At 38.5% G+C, this 15870-nt stretch overlaps 1 protein-coding gene across 2 annotated transcripts in view; it reads left to right on the forward strand.

Moving 5' to 3' along the window:
* The window catches only part of COL24A1 (collagen type XXIV alpha 1 chain), a 253935-nt gene that overhangs the window by 49798 nt on the left and 188267 nt on the right, over nt 1-15870 (forward strand). For both annotated transcript variants that reach the window (XM_038412721.2, XM_038412722.2), the window contains exons 6-7: nt 6050-6103; nt 10475-10528. In XM_038412721.2, the coding sequence (XP_038268649.1) occupies nt 6050-6103; nt 10475-10528 (108 nt within the window). The remainder of the gene's footprint in view (nt 1-6049; nt 6104-10474; nt 10529-15870) is intronic.

Raw genomic sequence — 15870 nt, forward strand, 5'->3', positions numbered from 1 at the left:
TTTAATGGCTACAGTGAAGTAGGGAATTAAATGAATAGGAGAAGTTGAGCCAGTTTACTGAGGAAGAAAATAGAAATATGTATACAAGTGATGATTGTACAGAGGCGTAGCTATCACACAAGGCAGTAATTATATGTGGTTCTTTTTATTTTCATAAAGTTTGTTGCATGGACAATGAATTCATTTAGCTGTAATAGATTCTGGTGGTGATGATGCAAAGGTAAAATGTAGTGAATCATTGAATTCACCACTGCCTTGTGGTGTACCTTGTACCTTGTGTAGTCAGTTAAACCTTTGCAAAATGGGCATAAAGTGAGTGGAGGAATCTGATTTGAAGCATTTTATACCCACTTTGCATGAGAGTAAATAATTACACAAAGTACAGGGCAGCACAGACTCAGGACTATGATTTCTAATGCCTTAGGCCCAGATCATCCTGTCCTGTGAAGAAACCTGCCCAGATGGGTTTAAGGGAGGGTTTGGACTATGTGAGGTTTACGTGGTGGGAAGGATTAGGAGGTTGCAGATTTTAGAGGCTGCAATCCCTCTGAACCCTATACATTTGTGAGATATATTGTGGAATGGTCTCCCCCTCCCACACAGAGGCAGGAAACATCTTGGATGGATCTCCCTTCCCACCAGGCATTGTGGCTCCTCAGAGCCTACCTTTATTTATATGGTTAACTAGTGTATTGATTTCTTCTGTCTTAAAGCTGTTAAAAGTTAGAAGAGCAAAGTTCTATGTGATAATTTTCTGGGTTTCATAACTTTGTTTTTTATGGGTTAGTAGTAAGAAAATAATGAAATAGAAGGGGTATGTGATTTGTCTGACAAGGGGAATTCCTGAGAGCTACCAATTGCAAAATAATTGTCTTATGAATTATTTTTAGAAGAACTAAATTGTTTACCACAGGAATATCTATCTTCTGTTTGACACCGGCAAGTTTCTGTCTCTGCTTGCAATATGGCATTTCTGTTGTGCCATGCAAGCTTTGCTGTCATTAGAGAGATGCTAATCTTTATCACAGTTAAAGCACTATTCTGCAATAACCCTTGGAAGGTAAGTACTGTGTATAGAGTCTGTCTCATCTTCAGTTTGGAAGACCTGACATGCTTATCAACACAACTCAAGCATTCTCTGAGCAGTCATAACAAAGCAATACTTGGAAAAGATTTTAAAGAGAAAATAGGCCAGATCCTCAGGTGCAGTGCAGCTGGTTTCTGTCTCATCGTGGGTGGACTTTGGCTGTAAGCCCAGTCTAAACAATTGAGGGAGGAGTGCCACACAGCAAGGGGGAGTCTTCACTGCTATGTGGGACTTTTATGCCATACTCCCTCCTCCCTGCTAACATAGCAGGGGAGAGTGGGCATGGGCAGGATATCCCTGTGCCACACAGTTACAGGCTGTGTTTTCTGCTTTTTGTGGCTGTTACAGGCAGTGTAAGTCACAACCTACCCTGAGGCTTAAATCCTGTTCTCTTGAAGCTCTAAGTGCATGGCAGCATTAACACTTGGAAGCCTAATTGTTTTAGAATTAGGATTCTCTCTCTCTCTCTCGCACATGCACTCAAACTGGGCATTTTTTGCAATTATCAGATATAAGTTCATTTTTCCACAACCCAATAGCTGAACAATGGCTTGGCTGGTTTTCTCAATCAGAGAACTATTTATTTTGGGCAGTTTTGTGTTAGTAGATGCAAAGTGATGCCAGTGCTACAGAGCAAGAGCTTCTTTAAGAAGAGATGTCCTTTGCAGTTGTTAATATAAACCCCATCTTGACTGGGACTTGTACTGACATAAGGGTCTGCCAATTTGTAAATGGGCACAATGCCTAACAAATGGGCATGAGTGTAGGCTACACACACACACACACACATGACTTGGTGGCTGAGGGCAGAATTCTCTGCTGGGAATGCCTGAACAGCTGTCCATACTGATTTTAGTTACTTATAAATAAAGAGCATGTGCCATCTTTAATCCAACTCTGATCTGGGCTAGCTTTAACCATAAAAAATAATTTCCTTGGCTATAGTAGAGAAATCCTTGGCAAGGCTGAACTAAGATGAATATGGAGCAATCCATTATTATATGGTTTTCAGCTTCAAGGCCAAAGGTTACGTCTGTGATATGTACAGTTTTGATATGATGAGGTCAATGGAATTTAACAATATGTACTGTGTGCAGCATTTAGTATAACTCAATAAAAAGAAAAGGAGTACTTGTGGCACCTTAGAGACTAACAAATTTATTAGAGCATAAGCTTTCGTGAGCTACCTGATGAAGTGAGTTGTAGCTCACGAAAGCTTATGCTCTAATAAATTTGTTAGTCTCTAAGGTGCCACAAGTACTCCTTTTCTTTTTGCGAATACAGACTAACACGGCTGCTACTTTATAACTCAATAGTGGTTCTTGATCCACCTGCTGGAGGTTGTGGGTCCCCAGCATTGATGAGTCTGCCAGTAGCAGAGAGCACTGCAGTGCCAGCCACTCAGAATCCCTGCTCTGTTGGAGGACTGAAGCTAGACTGTGCAAACTAAAATAGTGGTCAGGGCTGGGCTAGCCAGGAGATCTGAGTCAGTACTTCTCCCAGGGACCACTGTTACTGAGGCTTCTATGAAAATCACAACTCCAGGAGAAGTCAATCAGAGCTTCTGGTCATTCAGGACCTCTGGAAAATTGGGTCTTAAGTGTGTCAGAGACATTGCTCTTTGTCCAGTTGATAATATATGACAGTTGCCAGCAATGCTGCTGTGTTTCACGAAATGTTTTGGGGACATCAAAACCATTCATATAAAGAGAGTTTTCAAATGGTTGAGGGAGTTGATCGGAAAGTGACTCACATTATAGGACATAACTGGGATTTTCATAAGATATGAGTGTTAGATAAAAGGAAGCTCAGATACATAGGGGCGCAACTGTTTCAGCTCAGGGGATGTCTCTGTGATTCAGCTGAAGAGTTTCAGTTAAACAACATCTGACTAAATCAGGTTGAGTTGAGAAGAATCGAATGTTAAGTGAGGCCACATTGAATGTTAAATGGCCAAAGAGTCAATGTACATAAGTTGTTGTCTTGGTGATAGAGATGAGGAAGGCTGTGGAAAAGGAGAGATCAGCCTGGAAGAACTCCCTTCCCCTTGTGGAAACCACTTCTGCATGTAGAGGGCATGACTTGGTTATATCATTCAAGTCAGCAGGGCCTGATACTATTTACCTCAGAGTACTGAAGGAATTAGCTGAAGAAATCTCGGAGCCACTGACAATAATATTGCAATAGTGCAAACTCCTGAATGACAGGACAGGTCCTGGAAGTTTGCAGAAGGGCTAATGTAGTACCCATCTTTAAAAGGGGGGGAAAACTGGGGAACTATAGACCAGTCAGCCTGACCTTGATACCTGGGAAGCTATTAGAGCAGTGTATAAAACGTTCAATTTGCAAATACCTGGAGGATGAAGGGATAATCACTAAAAGCAGCATGGATTTATTAAGAACAAATCATGCCAAACCAGATTGATTTCCTTCTTTGACAGGGTAACTGGTTTGGTGGATAGCAGGAATGTGGTGGATATAATATACCTGGACTTCAGCAAAGCTTTTGACACCATCCCACATGACATTCTGATAAGTAAGATGGAGAAATGCAGGCTCGACAGAACTACCATTAAAAGAATATATAATTGGTTAAACAACTGCAAACAAAGAGTAACTATTAATGGAATGATGTCAGATTGGAAGAAGGGGTTTCACAGGGATGTGTTCTGGGTCCAGTGTTGTTTATAATCTTTGTTAATGACCAGAATGTAGGAATAGAGAACAAACTGATCAAATTTGCAAATGATACAAAGTTAGGCAGGGTTGCCAACACTTTGGAGGATCGAGCTAAAATTCAGAGGGATCTTGATAAATTGGAGAACTGGGCTACTGACAACAAAATGAAATTCAACAAAGACAAATGTAAGGTGCTACGCTTAAGGAAGAAAAACTAAATGCACAGACACAGAATGGGGGATAACTGGCTTGGCAGCAGCACTGCTGAGAAGGAATTGGGAGTTGTGGTGGATCACAGCTTCAACATGAGTCAGCAATGTGATGCTGTTGCAAAAAAAGCAAATGCAATTTTAGGTTGCATTAACAGTGGCATGTAAGTCACGAGAGGTGATAATACCACTCTACTTAGCACTGGTTAGGCCTCAGCAGGAGTACTGTGTCCAATTTTGGTCACCGATTTAAAGAAACTGGAAAGGATCCAGAGGTGAGCGACAAATTTTATCAAAGGGATGGAATGCAAGTCGTATGAGCAAAGAATGAAGGAAGTAGGTATGTTTAGTTTGGAAAAAAGGAGATTAAGGGAGGACATGGTAGCAGTCTTCAAATACTTGAAAGGCTGCCATAAAAAAAGATGGAGAAAAGTTGTTCTCTCTTGCCACGGCAGGCAGGACAAGAGGCAATGGCTTCAAACTACAGCATAGCAGATTTAGATTAAATCTCAGGAAAAGTTTCCTAAGTATAAGAACAGTAAGACAATGGAACAGATGCCTCGGGAGGTCGTGGAAGCTCCTAGACTGGAGATTTTCAAAAGGAGGCTGGATAGCCATCTGCCTTGGCTGGTTAAACACAACAAATCCTATATCTTGGCCAGGGGTCCCATCTAACACTATGATTCTATGACTTCTAGTCAGGAATGACTTATAACCTGCCCGGTAAAAAATTGAACCTAGGACTGTTGGATTTCTCTCTCACACTTTCTCCATCCTTCAGGGTTCTGTGCTATTTTTAGGAAATATTGGATGTGTGAAAAAAGATGGCAGAGGCTACTATTTCTGATAACATTTAGAGAAGACATGGAATCATGAAGGACTGGTGGATTACTTTCAATTGACAATAACTTTCTTCTTTTAAACTCTTTTAAACTTCTTTTAAACAGTCTAGAAAACTGTTAAGTCAATGTGCTGTCTATTGTAAGCCTGGTCAACGGTAATGTTTCAGTTGCTTTTTTAAAGAATTAATGCAGGCAGTTTACTACTTCTGAGGGTTAATTTATTATCTGGGAACCAAAAGCAATTGCCTTCAAAAAGTTGTGACAAGCATGCACGCTTCTCAGACTCTCATGGCAATAAAAACAGGTAGTGACACTTGAATGAGAGGGGAAAGTAAAGTGTAGCATGCTGCAGAACTTAATTATGTGGGAACACAAAAAGCTATGAAATATGGCATATGAAACATAGCCATCTGCTTTCCTTATGCAAGACAACATTTTCCTATTGCCAGAATATGGGAAAGGCCAAATATATATTTATGCAATTTATTTCCCCAATAAAATGTCCTCTGCCTGCCACTGAACATCACATTTCCCCTTTAAAAATATCTACATTGTTTGTAAGGAATGTAACTCCAAAACCTTGCATTTTTGAAGCAACAAATGGGCAACTTAACACTAGCCTTAAGGGAAAATTATTTCCCTCATGGGGTAATTCTAGTTAGTTTTATGACAAGTTTTGTTTTGGGAAGGAATATGCAGTGAATGAAAAATTGCAACCAACTGACTACATCTCAACAGCAGCTTTCAAGGGCACAAGAGTAAAGGATAGGAACAAAACAGAACTGAATAGAAACGACATCACAACTCTATTGGTGTTCATGTTTGATATAGTTTGATACATCAGGCTTGCATAAATCAGCAAAGTACAAATAAAGTATTCAGTTTTAACTGAGAATGCAGGCACACTGATTTGTCTGTACCTCTTACTGCATTTGCAATTAAACTCTGCCTTTTTAATAACTAATCTTCAGGTACATTATGAAGAAATGCAGGGAAATTCAAACTCACCACATATGCATTCAGATTATTGTATTATGCCATGTAGTGTGAAATGCATATTTTAATAGGAAAATTTACATAAGGAAACATTCCTGGAATAAAACATATACTTTGTACAGCATTAGATCCTGCACACACACAATCAATTTCTTCAACAGTGAAAATATTTGTGGCTGGCTATATAATTAAATCATCTGTGCCTGTACCACACTGATTTCATTTCTCTGCAATAGGGCCCTAAAGGAGATCCAGGATTCTCCCCAGGACAAGCAAAACATGGAGAAAAGGTAACGGCTTCATAATTACAGAGAAATGTTAGCCGCATTTTTTTTGTTGAAGTTTGCTTATATCGTCTGTATTGTTGAGTTTAATTGTCTTTTAAGTCTAGTGCTATGTAAATTTCAATTTCTGTTTTCCCATTATTGCTTGTCTCAGAATGGCTGATGTCTATATGGGTGGCTGGATTTTAGTGTTCTGAGATAAAGTAAGCCTCCGGCAACAGTTATGAACCAAAGACAGACATAAAATAACAACGCTTAATGGTTCATCTGTAGTTAAATTTTAAATTCTGTATTTCATTTCAGATTTAAGAAACAAAAATTAAAAAGTAAAACTATTGGAAGCATTAAATTAAATTCAGTTTGTTAGGACTGGATAAATGTGGTACAGTTAAATTGTTGTTTATGTTAACTCCCTCACATCATCAACAAAATATGAGTATTGAAACCTTATAACATCTTATATCGGTACACAAAGCTAAGTGTGACAATGGTTAAAGGAATACTTTCAACTTAAAAATCACATCTCTACCTGAACTTATTTTACCTTCTGTTATTACAAAGGATACATCGTGTTAGAGTAACTGAAACTTTAGAAATAAGCCTTTGTGACCGGAATCCCAGGGGAGCCAGCTGAAGTCACTCAGATAGGATGAACTGCAAAGAATGAGGCAGACAATCCCCAAAGCTGGTGGACATTCCAATACTTAGATTTACCAAGCCAGCACAAAACCTTCTCTAATACCTTACTGCTTACCCAGAAGTCAACAACACAGTTCCCTTTAAGTAACCCAGCCTCAGGCCTCCACCTATACACCCAAGCCAGATATGATAAGGATTAGTGAAAATCTTATTCATCATATAAGAAAGTTCTTCCAATTCCAAAGGATCGGACATATTATCTTCCAGGTTAATGAATATTCCAGATCTTACCCAAATACACACTTACCGCCAATTCCTATTAACTAAACTAAAATTTATTAAAAAAGAAAAAAGAGTGAGTATAGGTTAAAAGATCAGTATGCATACAGACCTGAGTTCAATTCTTGAGGTTCAGATTCATAGCAAAGATGGTGAGCTTTGTAGATGCAAAGAGTTCTTTTCAAAATAGTTCATAGATTATAATCCAATGTTTGTATTCAGGGCAGTCCAATCAGAACTGGGATCTCAGTCCTTGTGGCTTCAGCTTCCCCTACATGAAGCCTCAAGCAGATTTGAGATGTCAGGATCCAAGCCATTTTTTATACAGTTTCATACCTTCTTTGACAGTTTGGAGTCCCTTGGCGAACAATAGACATTCATTTCCTAAGCATCGCCGGTAATTATTCACACTGATCAACATAAGGCAATTGCCTGTTTTTCCACCTTTCGCTGATGATTTGTTATACATTTCAAAGAGAAATGAATACAGTGATATCCCATGTTTACAATTCATTTAAATATTAAGATGTTCTTTTGATTTCTGAATTAACAGAATACAGCATAGACAGGGACTGTTTGATTACATTGTTAACCACTACCAATATATATGTAAATACACAAAAACACAAATATTATCTCCCCATATGTTTTTAAGGGTTGAATTTGAGTCATTTATCCTGTAGGATGCTTAACCCTTTCTAGTATGCATCAAGCCTTTTCCCTGTTTTTCAAAATTTGACAGCCCTCTTTGTATCCGTTTCCCTCTTTCCCATGTCTAGTCAGTTAGGCCTTGATTCCATAGACACTTTAGCACATGTTTAACTTAAAGCACATGAGTTAGGCTCATTTAATTCAGTGGGATTACTCATGTATTTAAAGCTGAGCACATGTGTAAATCTTTGTAGTATTAGGGGATCAGGGGCTTAGTTAGCAGATTTCCCCTTTTGTTTAAGTGAATCTTTCACACCGTAACAGGAGAGGAAAAATATTTTAAAAAGGAAAATATGATTCTAAACATACAAACTTGCGGTGGAGGGGACCCGGGAGTAGGTATAATCCTTGAAATGATCTTTAACTTATTTTTTAAAACTTACGAGACTTCAATTTGATGCTGTCTCTTTATAGTATTTTGATGAATTTGCACACAGACATATTGTCCTGTTCAACACTCACCAATGTCACTGTCTTCTCTCCAAAAAATGCTAAAACATTCTGTACTTGAAAATAAAGAGCCTGATTCTGATCTCACTTACCCTGTGGTAAATCAGAAGTAACTTTATTTATATCAGTAGCTTGTGTACGGCAGGTTTAAGTGACAGAAGAATCAGATTTCAGAGCAGTAGCCGTGTTAGTCTGTATCAGCAAAAAGAACGAGGAGTACTTGTGGCACCTTAGAGACTAACAAATTTATCAGTCTCTAAGGTGCCACAAGTACTCCTCGTTCTTTTTAGAAGGATCAGATGCAGAGCAAAGCTCTGCTTTGAAAAAAGACTGTAAAAATGACACCTTCTGAGTCAGCAGATCTGCTTCCTGTGCTTATTCAGGATCTTATCTGCTGACTTTAGTGAAAAAATAAGCTTTCTGCCCCTCCTCTTTCTAACCCTCTTGACCCAACACAACTTTGAGAGAATGGTCAGAATTCTATTCCAGTTCGCACATCATAAACATAATTCTTATCTAAGTTGCAATTGGCTTGCTCAGGTGTGGCTAAGAGCAGAATTTGGCCCAAAGAATCTTTATGACTTTGGTGATGGTGCCAAGCCAGAAAGAATCCAGCTTCACTTGTTGATTGTAGTTTGAAGCTAAAAGACTGTTAGAAAAACATGTTTTCATTTGCAAATGGAACAAACTGGTTCAAGAAATAATCAAGAGATGATGACTGTGGACACAACTACAGCCATGTCCTATTAACAGTCACTTTCCAGATTTTCACTGCATATTAAGGAATTTAATTGCACTGGGAAAAAATGCAGCCACTGTTATGTAACCTTGGGGAAGCTAAGGCAGCAGAAGTCCCATCCCAGAAATACTGTGTCTTCATCACAGCTTTATTCACAAAGCATCTTTCAGCCCTATTCTGGTATATTCATTAAGAACTCTCTTAATGCTAAGAAATCAAAGATTCTGTCCTCCACTTCACCTTAAAGTGGATTACAATGGTAAGCTCCTATAGTTAAATTAGTTGATTACTTTGTCTTTCCAAAGTGATTTTCAGATAAAAATACAGAGTGGTTCTTCATGGAAGCTATGGCTTGGAGGTTTATGATTACAGTTTACTTTTGAATTGCACACCTACTAATTATGACTAACTCTTTAAAACCAATAAGAAAAGGAGTATGTGTGGCACCTTAGAGACTAACAAATTTATTAGAGCATAAGCTTTCTTATAAGCTGTAGCTCACGAAAGCTTATGCTCTAATAAATTTGTTAGTCTCTAAGGTGCCACACGTACTCCTTTTCTTTTTGCGAATACAGACTAACACGGCTGCTACTCTGAAATCTTTAAAACCAATGTTCTCATATTGAGAGTTTAATTAGCATGCTATATTTAGAGTTCCATTTTAAAGAGCTGCCTGTCAAAGGCAGGGCTAAATTGAGAAGTGAGACTAAGTATGTTTAGAGATCAATTAATTTGGTGAAATGTGTATACCTCCATTTGGTCCTTCCACTTGCATGTTACACAAATGTAGGCCTGGTCTACATTTAAAATTTAGGTCAACATAGCAATGGCATTCCAGAGTGTGAAAAATCCAAAAACCCTGAGCACCATAGCTATGCCAGTCTACGCCCTGGTGTAGATGCTGCTAAGTTGATGGAAGAATACTTCCGTCAACTTACCTACTGTTGCTCAGGGAGGTGTTCCTGCAGTGATGGAAAACCTCTTTTGTGACTTTAGGCTGCAACTGCACTGTGGGGTTACAGTGTCATAGCTACATCACAGTCTAAATGTACACAGCCTACAATACCTCTGACTTTGGCCCATCGTGCTGAATGAAAAAATTTGCCAGTTTATTGTTTCCAAACAGATTTAATGACATTTACATTTAGAAAATATTTGGAATACTTCCCCCAGAAAACCTTTTTGTTTCATTTGTTACTTGCAGGTTTGTATGGAAACTAAATGTGGCAGCCGTTTTTTTTTTTCCAGTGCAAGAAACATGTAACATTGGGGAAATGGATCTGATATGAACAAATCAAAAGTTAAGAAATAATTAAAAACTACTCACTTGGAGTGAAATTCACCTCTGGGCAAAGGCCACACAAGACCTGTGTAACCACTTCAGTCCGACTTAAGCTGGCTAAAATGTAGATATTCTGAGATCCTGAAATAAATATTGTTGTTGTGTCTATTCCATTTTAAATGTCCAGGGATATTGAGAATTTACTGCTTTTCAGGTGTTTAAGTCTTTTCAAATATTATAATAAAATGAAATGATTCTACCTTACTGTGTTGTACAGGGTGACGCAGGTCCAAGAGGCTTACTAGGCCCTCCTGGTATCAAAGGTCAGAAGGTAAGATTTTCTTTTAATTTTTATATTCAGCTCTCAAGTGTAAGTCCACGGAAATCAATGGGGGGGAGAGGTCTGCATAATTGGGGCCCTCCAAGTTTGAGCTGCATAGTCTGTCTTTGGAAATTCCTTACCATCTGAAATTTACAATGGTCAGCTGTCAAAACCCAACAGGCAGGACTGAATCTGAGCCACAGATCATATACTGCATGTGCCTCTTTTTGAGGATGGGCCCAGTCTGGGAAATAACGGATTCTCCCAAGCTATGCAAGTTACAGAGCTCCATAACAAGCCAATCTGTGTAAGAGAAAGGTCAACCTAAACCACAAGAAGCCCCACCATCCTCTTCCCATTGTCCCACAACTACTTCAAAAGTTCCAGCTTTAATATCAGGAAGTGGATGGGAAGTCAGCAGGCAGTGTTCCCTGTTAGCGAGTAGTGAAAGCATAGCTGAAATGCACATCCATGTCAGCCTGTTCACCTTCCTATGTAAGCAATACTTCCAGGTTCAGTGCACACTCTGCGACTGGCAAAAGACGATGGTAAATGCTGAAATCTTCCCTTTCACTGCTTGTCTGATCTAAGTAGGGCCAGTATGAAACTGGTCCGAAACTCAGGAGCCTTGATCTAAGTGAGGTTGTGGTACATGTACTGCCACTGTCCATACTGTGGATAAGTATAAGACTATGTGGTCCATCCAGAGCCTTTCCTGAGTACTAAATTAATTTAAAATGTAGTGAGCAAAATGTAAATTAGAAGTTTTTTATGGTCACTCCCAAATGGTGCGCTACTCTGAAAAGCTTGCTATGTTTCTGCTCTGGTATTGTGAGCGTCTTCGAGCTTCAATAAATATACACCTGCCTGGAAGACACTGATATTTTAAATGAGTGAATCCCACTTTATTTTCAGTTTCAGGACTGGCCACCTCTTTTCTATTCATTAATTCGTTCACCGAATCATGTGTTAATTCATTCAGTGTTAGCAATGGAGCTCAGTCTTTCAGCACCACAAAATTGGATGTTTTTCAAAGATGTGTGTCAGAGCAGCTAAAACTCTTGCCTTGAAGCCAAGTGAAATAAGTTTAGATTTTGGAAGCCACCTAATATTCACATAATTATTTCTTCCCTAGGAGAAATGTCAAAGCATTCTAAGAAATAAAAACCCCATACTCCATTTAGGAAACTACCCAGGCCTTAACAGTCCATTAACGTGGGACAGCATGAGGCAAACAAAGAAGTATTCAGGAAAGGGGACAAAAGGGATGCTAAGATTGTAGGAGTGGAGTGAGTGATAGGGAGAGTACATAGACATAAAACTGGAGAAGAAGGGTGGAATGAATATATAAATTATTTTGAAAACCATCAAAATATTGTTTATTTGGGTTCAGTAATGGATAGGAAGTTAGAAGCCTTGTCTATACAGGGCCACTCAGGGAAAATTAATATGAATTAACTAAAGATGTGAATTTAAAGTGGATTAGTTAAACTTCATTAAACCCCTGTATGGACACTCTCATTCAGAATTAAAGTGGCCTACGTCTGATATGGTTTAATTCACTTCTCTTGTATTGACCAAAAGCATAAATTTACTCTTTGTAACCCAAAAGGAAGATGTTACAAAATTAGTTTAAAAGCTCCCAGGAAATGTATTTCACTTGTCCACAAACTTTCTGGGATTTATCAAAATTAACCCAATTTTAAAGGCCTGACTAAAATTTTCATTTCTTATGTGGGGAAATTCCTTCCAGCAGCATCTGTTCTTATCCAAGTTGCAGAGTAGCAGCCATGTTAGTCTGTATTCGCAAAAAAGTTAAGGAGTACATGTGGCACCTTAGAGACTAACAAATTTATTTGAGCATAAGCTTTCGTGAACTACAGCTTACTTCGTCAGATCCGTGAGCTGTAGCTCATGAAAGCTTATGCTCAAATAAATTTGTTAGTCTCTAAGGTGCCACAAGTACTCCTTTTCTTTTTTATCCAAGTTGGAGATTTATCTGGTAGCCTGCTTATTATCACCAATTGTCACCAGCAGAGCTGTGGCATCTTCTGAGTCCCAAAACATATACTGCTTTACTATATTATCAGGTTCACAGTTTTGCTTGGACAAGCAAAGCAGTTTCTACTTAATTTTCAATAAAATTAGGCTGTGTCTACAATACAAGCTAAGGGTGATGGTGTTCATTTAATTGTTGACACTTTTGCTCTTTGTTTCCACTTCATGTAGAGAGTAGAGTCTAACTGGAACCACATTTCAGAAAACTCCAGTCTGATCTAATCTTGTTAAATCACTGAGTCCATGAATTATGTTACACCTGTAAATACTAAAAAGTATTTTATGCTTGATGTTTAATGGACCTAAGTCCAAACTTTGCAGTTTTAAGATGCTTGGTTTTTCCATATCATTACCAGATGTACCCAAGATTTTGAACGTGTTTTCAGACTTCAGTTGAGTTGGTAGCTTGTTTTCATTTTGGAAACTCATTTCAGAGGTGTGTGTGCAAATTGTGCAATAATCCAGTTAGGAAAACAGGGGAATCCTTGGGGGAAAAAACCAAACATTCTCTTTTGTTACTTTACATTTGATTTTGTTAAATGCTGTTGCGGAACTGCTGAAGTGTGTATAAATGAGTAACATAATTCCTTTATCACTTAACTATAAAGAAGACAAAAAAATCTATAAATGCATTGCTTCCTAAGTCCTGTTTGATTTTGGCAGCTGGCTCTGATTTTTATCTTCCTGTAGATTGATCTTCAGTAAAATGATCCTCATTTAAACTGTGATGTAAGTTTTAATGTGGAGTAGCTCTTGCACTATTTCAGGTCTCCCTTTTAGGTAGAATAATACCAATTTATTTATGCCCATTTCTTGGTAAATGCCCTTTTTCTCATTGACCTTAGTTGTTTTCCTGAAGGATTCGTAGGCTGACACTTTCAAAGGGGCATGGGAGATTTGAATAGTCATTTTCCCTTAATTTTAATGGTGGAATTGAATATTTCATTGGTAACATGCTGGCTGCATAATGCCTACAACTGCCCTCTCCTGGGCATAGTTAGACCTGCTCAAAGTTATGGATAAAACAATAGGATTTTTTTCATCAAAATTTGTCTGATTTGGAACTTTTGTGAAATTTTGTGCAGTACTGATGCAATAGTGTGCACTGTTACAATGATTGTGAAAATGTTGGAGTCTACATTCATATTAAATTTTTATTTTTTGAATGGAGATGGTTTGTGATTAGTCATGTGCTATATTCTCTTGGTTTTGGTTTCCTGAATGTTGGAATTTAGCACAGATGGGGAAGAGGTTAGTAGAAATGAGAGACTGCGTTAGTGGAGTTTCCTTGAGAGATCTCTTTTAAAAATGCTGCACTATTCTATGGTAATCCTGTACGGTACCCACCATCTGTGCATGTGTGTCCTTGTCTTAATAGTTTATTGTGTTGCCATTGACTACATATTTCTACTTCCTGCAACATGTTTATTATGCAGGGCTAATATTTGCCCAACTACACCTGTGCAAATCCAGAGTAACTCTAATGAAGTCAGTATGACAGGTTTCAGAGTAGCAGCCGTGTTAGTCTGTATCCGCAAAAAGAAAAGGAGTACTTGTGGCACCTTAGAGACTAACCAAATTTATTTGAGCAGAAGCTTTCGTGAGCTACAGCTCACTGCATCGTTACTTCATGGTCTCCAAATTTATACTTGTGTGAACAAGAACAGAGTATTGTATTGTTGTCAGTCCTCTGAGGTCTGGTATGTTTGTTTGAAGCATCCATACAAAAAGGAGGAGCAGTAGCAGGAGAGTTCATAATATGTTGGTGAACAAATAATAAATATCTGTGGAAATTTCCACATTTCTATGGTAGTGAATGGCTGAGTTTATTTCACAAAGAGTGTTATTTTCCTAGAATAAGAATGAAGTTTGATTAAATGAGAGAAATTCTTCCATTGATTTCAAAGGAATAAGCACTCTCCTTTGAATGCTGTTTTAGATAAGTTTTGACATTTGTTTAAAATATAATATGTTGATATCACATAAATGTACTTTTGCCTTAAACTGGCTTTATTTTTTACCAAGAAGATAGGGTCTAGGATTTACATATGAAGATAAATAATGTGGATCACCTCTCCCTAAGTAAAGGCACCTTTTCTGCTACCTAAGTATCTTGCCCTTTAGCGCCTGGGCTAGGCAGGGGGAGGGAGAGGCTTCTCTCTTCATTATAATAACTCTAAAACTTTCACTGCAACTTGCTATGGCATCCATGTAAATTAGCTTTTGATTGCTCCTCCCTGCTAGATACACTGGAACTGATTCTTTCCCTTCTTACACCAGTTATAAATCAGGATCAACACCTTTAAAGCTAACAGAATTACATAAGTGTAAAAGCGGTATGACAGCAATATTAGGCCCGCTGCACTTGTCAGATTCTTTGTTGGTTCCACATTAAAGTGAAGGTCTGGTTGCAGCAGTAATATAAAGAGCAAGATACTTATCTTTCAGATTAGTGCCAGGGCTTGTCGGCACTGCAGAGCCTTTGCTGATAGAGCTGTGCTGGCATGGCTATGCTGGCAAAGCACCTTAGTAGAGAGACAGCGTATGTCGGCAAAAGGAGTTCTTCTGCCAGCATAGCTGCATCACCTCCCCAAATGACATTAGCTATGTGACAAAAGCATTCTTCTGTTTATATAGTTGCATCTACACTGGGGGTTTTGCAGGCATAGCTATGTCTACTGGGGGTATGATTATTTTTTAATGCTCTGAGGCGACATAGGTAGGCAAAACTTTAGTGTAGACTAAGCCTTAGATTAACTGTGGAGTTAGACCACAAAGAGAGGAGACCCCTCCTTTCAACCTCTTTCCCATCCCTACAAAGCATGTGAAGGGGAAAGGCTCTCATATGAGCACTCTTTCTCAGGGTGTATGTTATTGCTGTACAAAACGTACATCTAACTATCAAATGTAGCAAACAAACAGACAAAAGATTTCAAACCAAACTTCATTGCCACCTAAAAACGTTAATGCTTTCCTCATTGATATCAGTGAGCAAGGAACTCTTTCCATCTCAGTTAATTGAGTTTCCTGCCTGATCAGGGAAGAGAGAAGCAATGGAATCAATGTCGGCATATTGTCGTAAAATACCACATTAGCTTGTTAAAGTAGATACTCCCATTGTTTTCGATACAGGACTGTAGGTTTCTGAAATTTTGAGTAATCATGGGCATTTTCCTTTAATAAGTCCTATGAACGGAAGCATGATAACAGCATTATTTTAGTAGTTAGACATGAAAGAAGACCTCCTACATGTAGAATGTGCCTGGAAAATCCATGCAGGAGTGTTCAGAGGT

Source organism: Dermochelys coriacea, chromosome 8 (genome assembly GCF_009764565.3).
Source record: "Dermochelys coriacea isolate rDerCor1 chromosome 8, rDerCor1.pri.v4, whole genome shotgun sequence".
NCBI classification, from domain to species: domain Eukaryota; kingdom Metazoa; phylum Chordata; order Testudines; family Dermochelyidae; genus Dermochelys; species Dermochelys coriacea.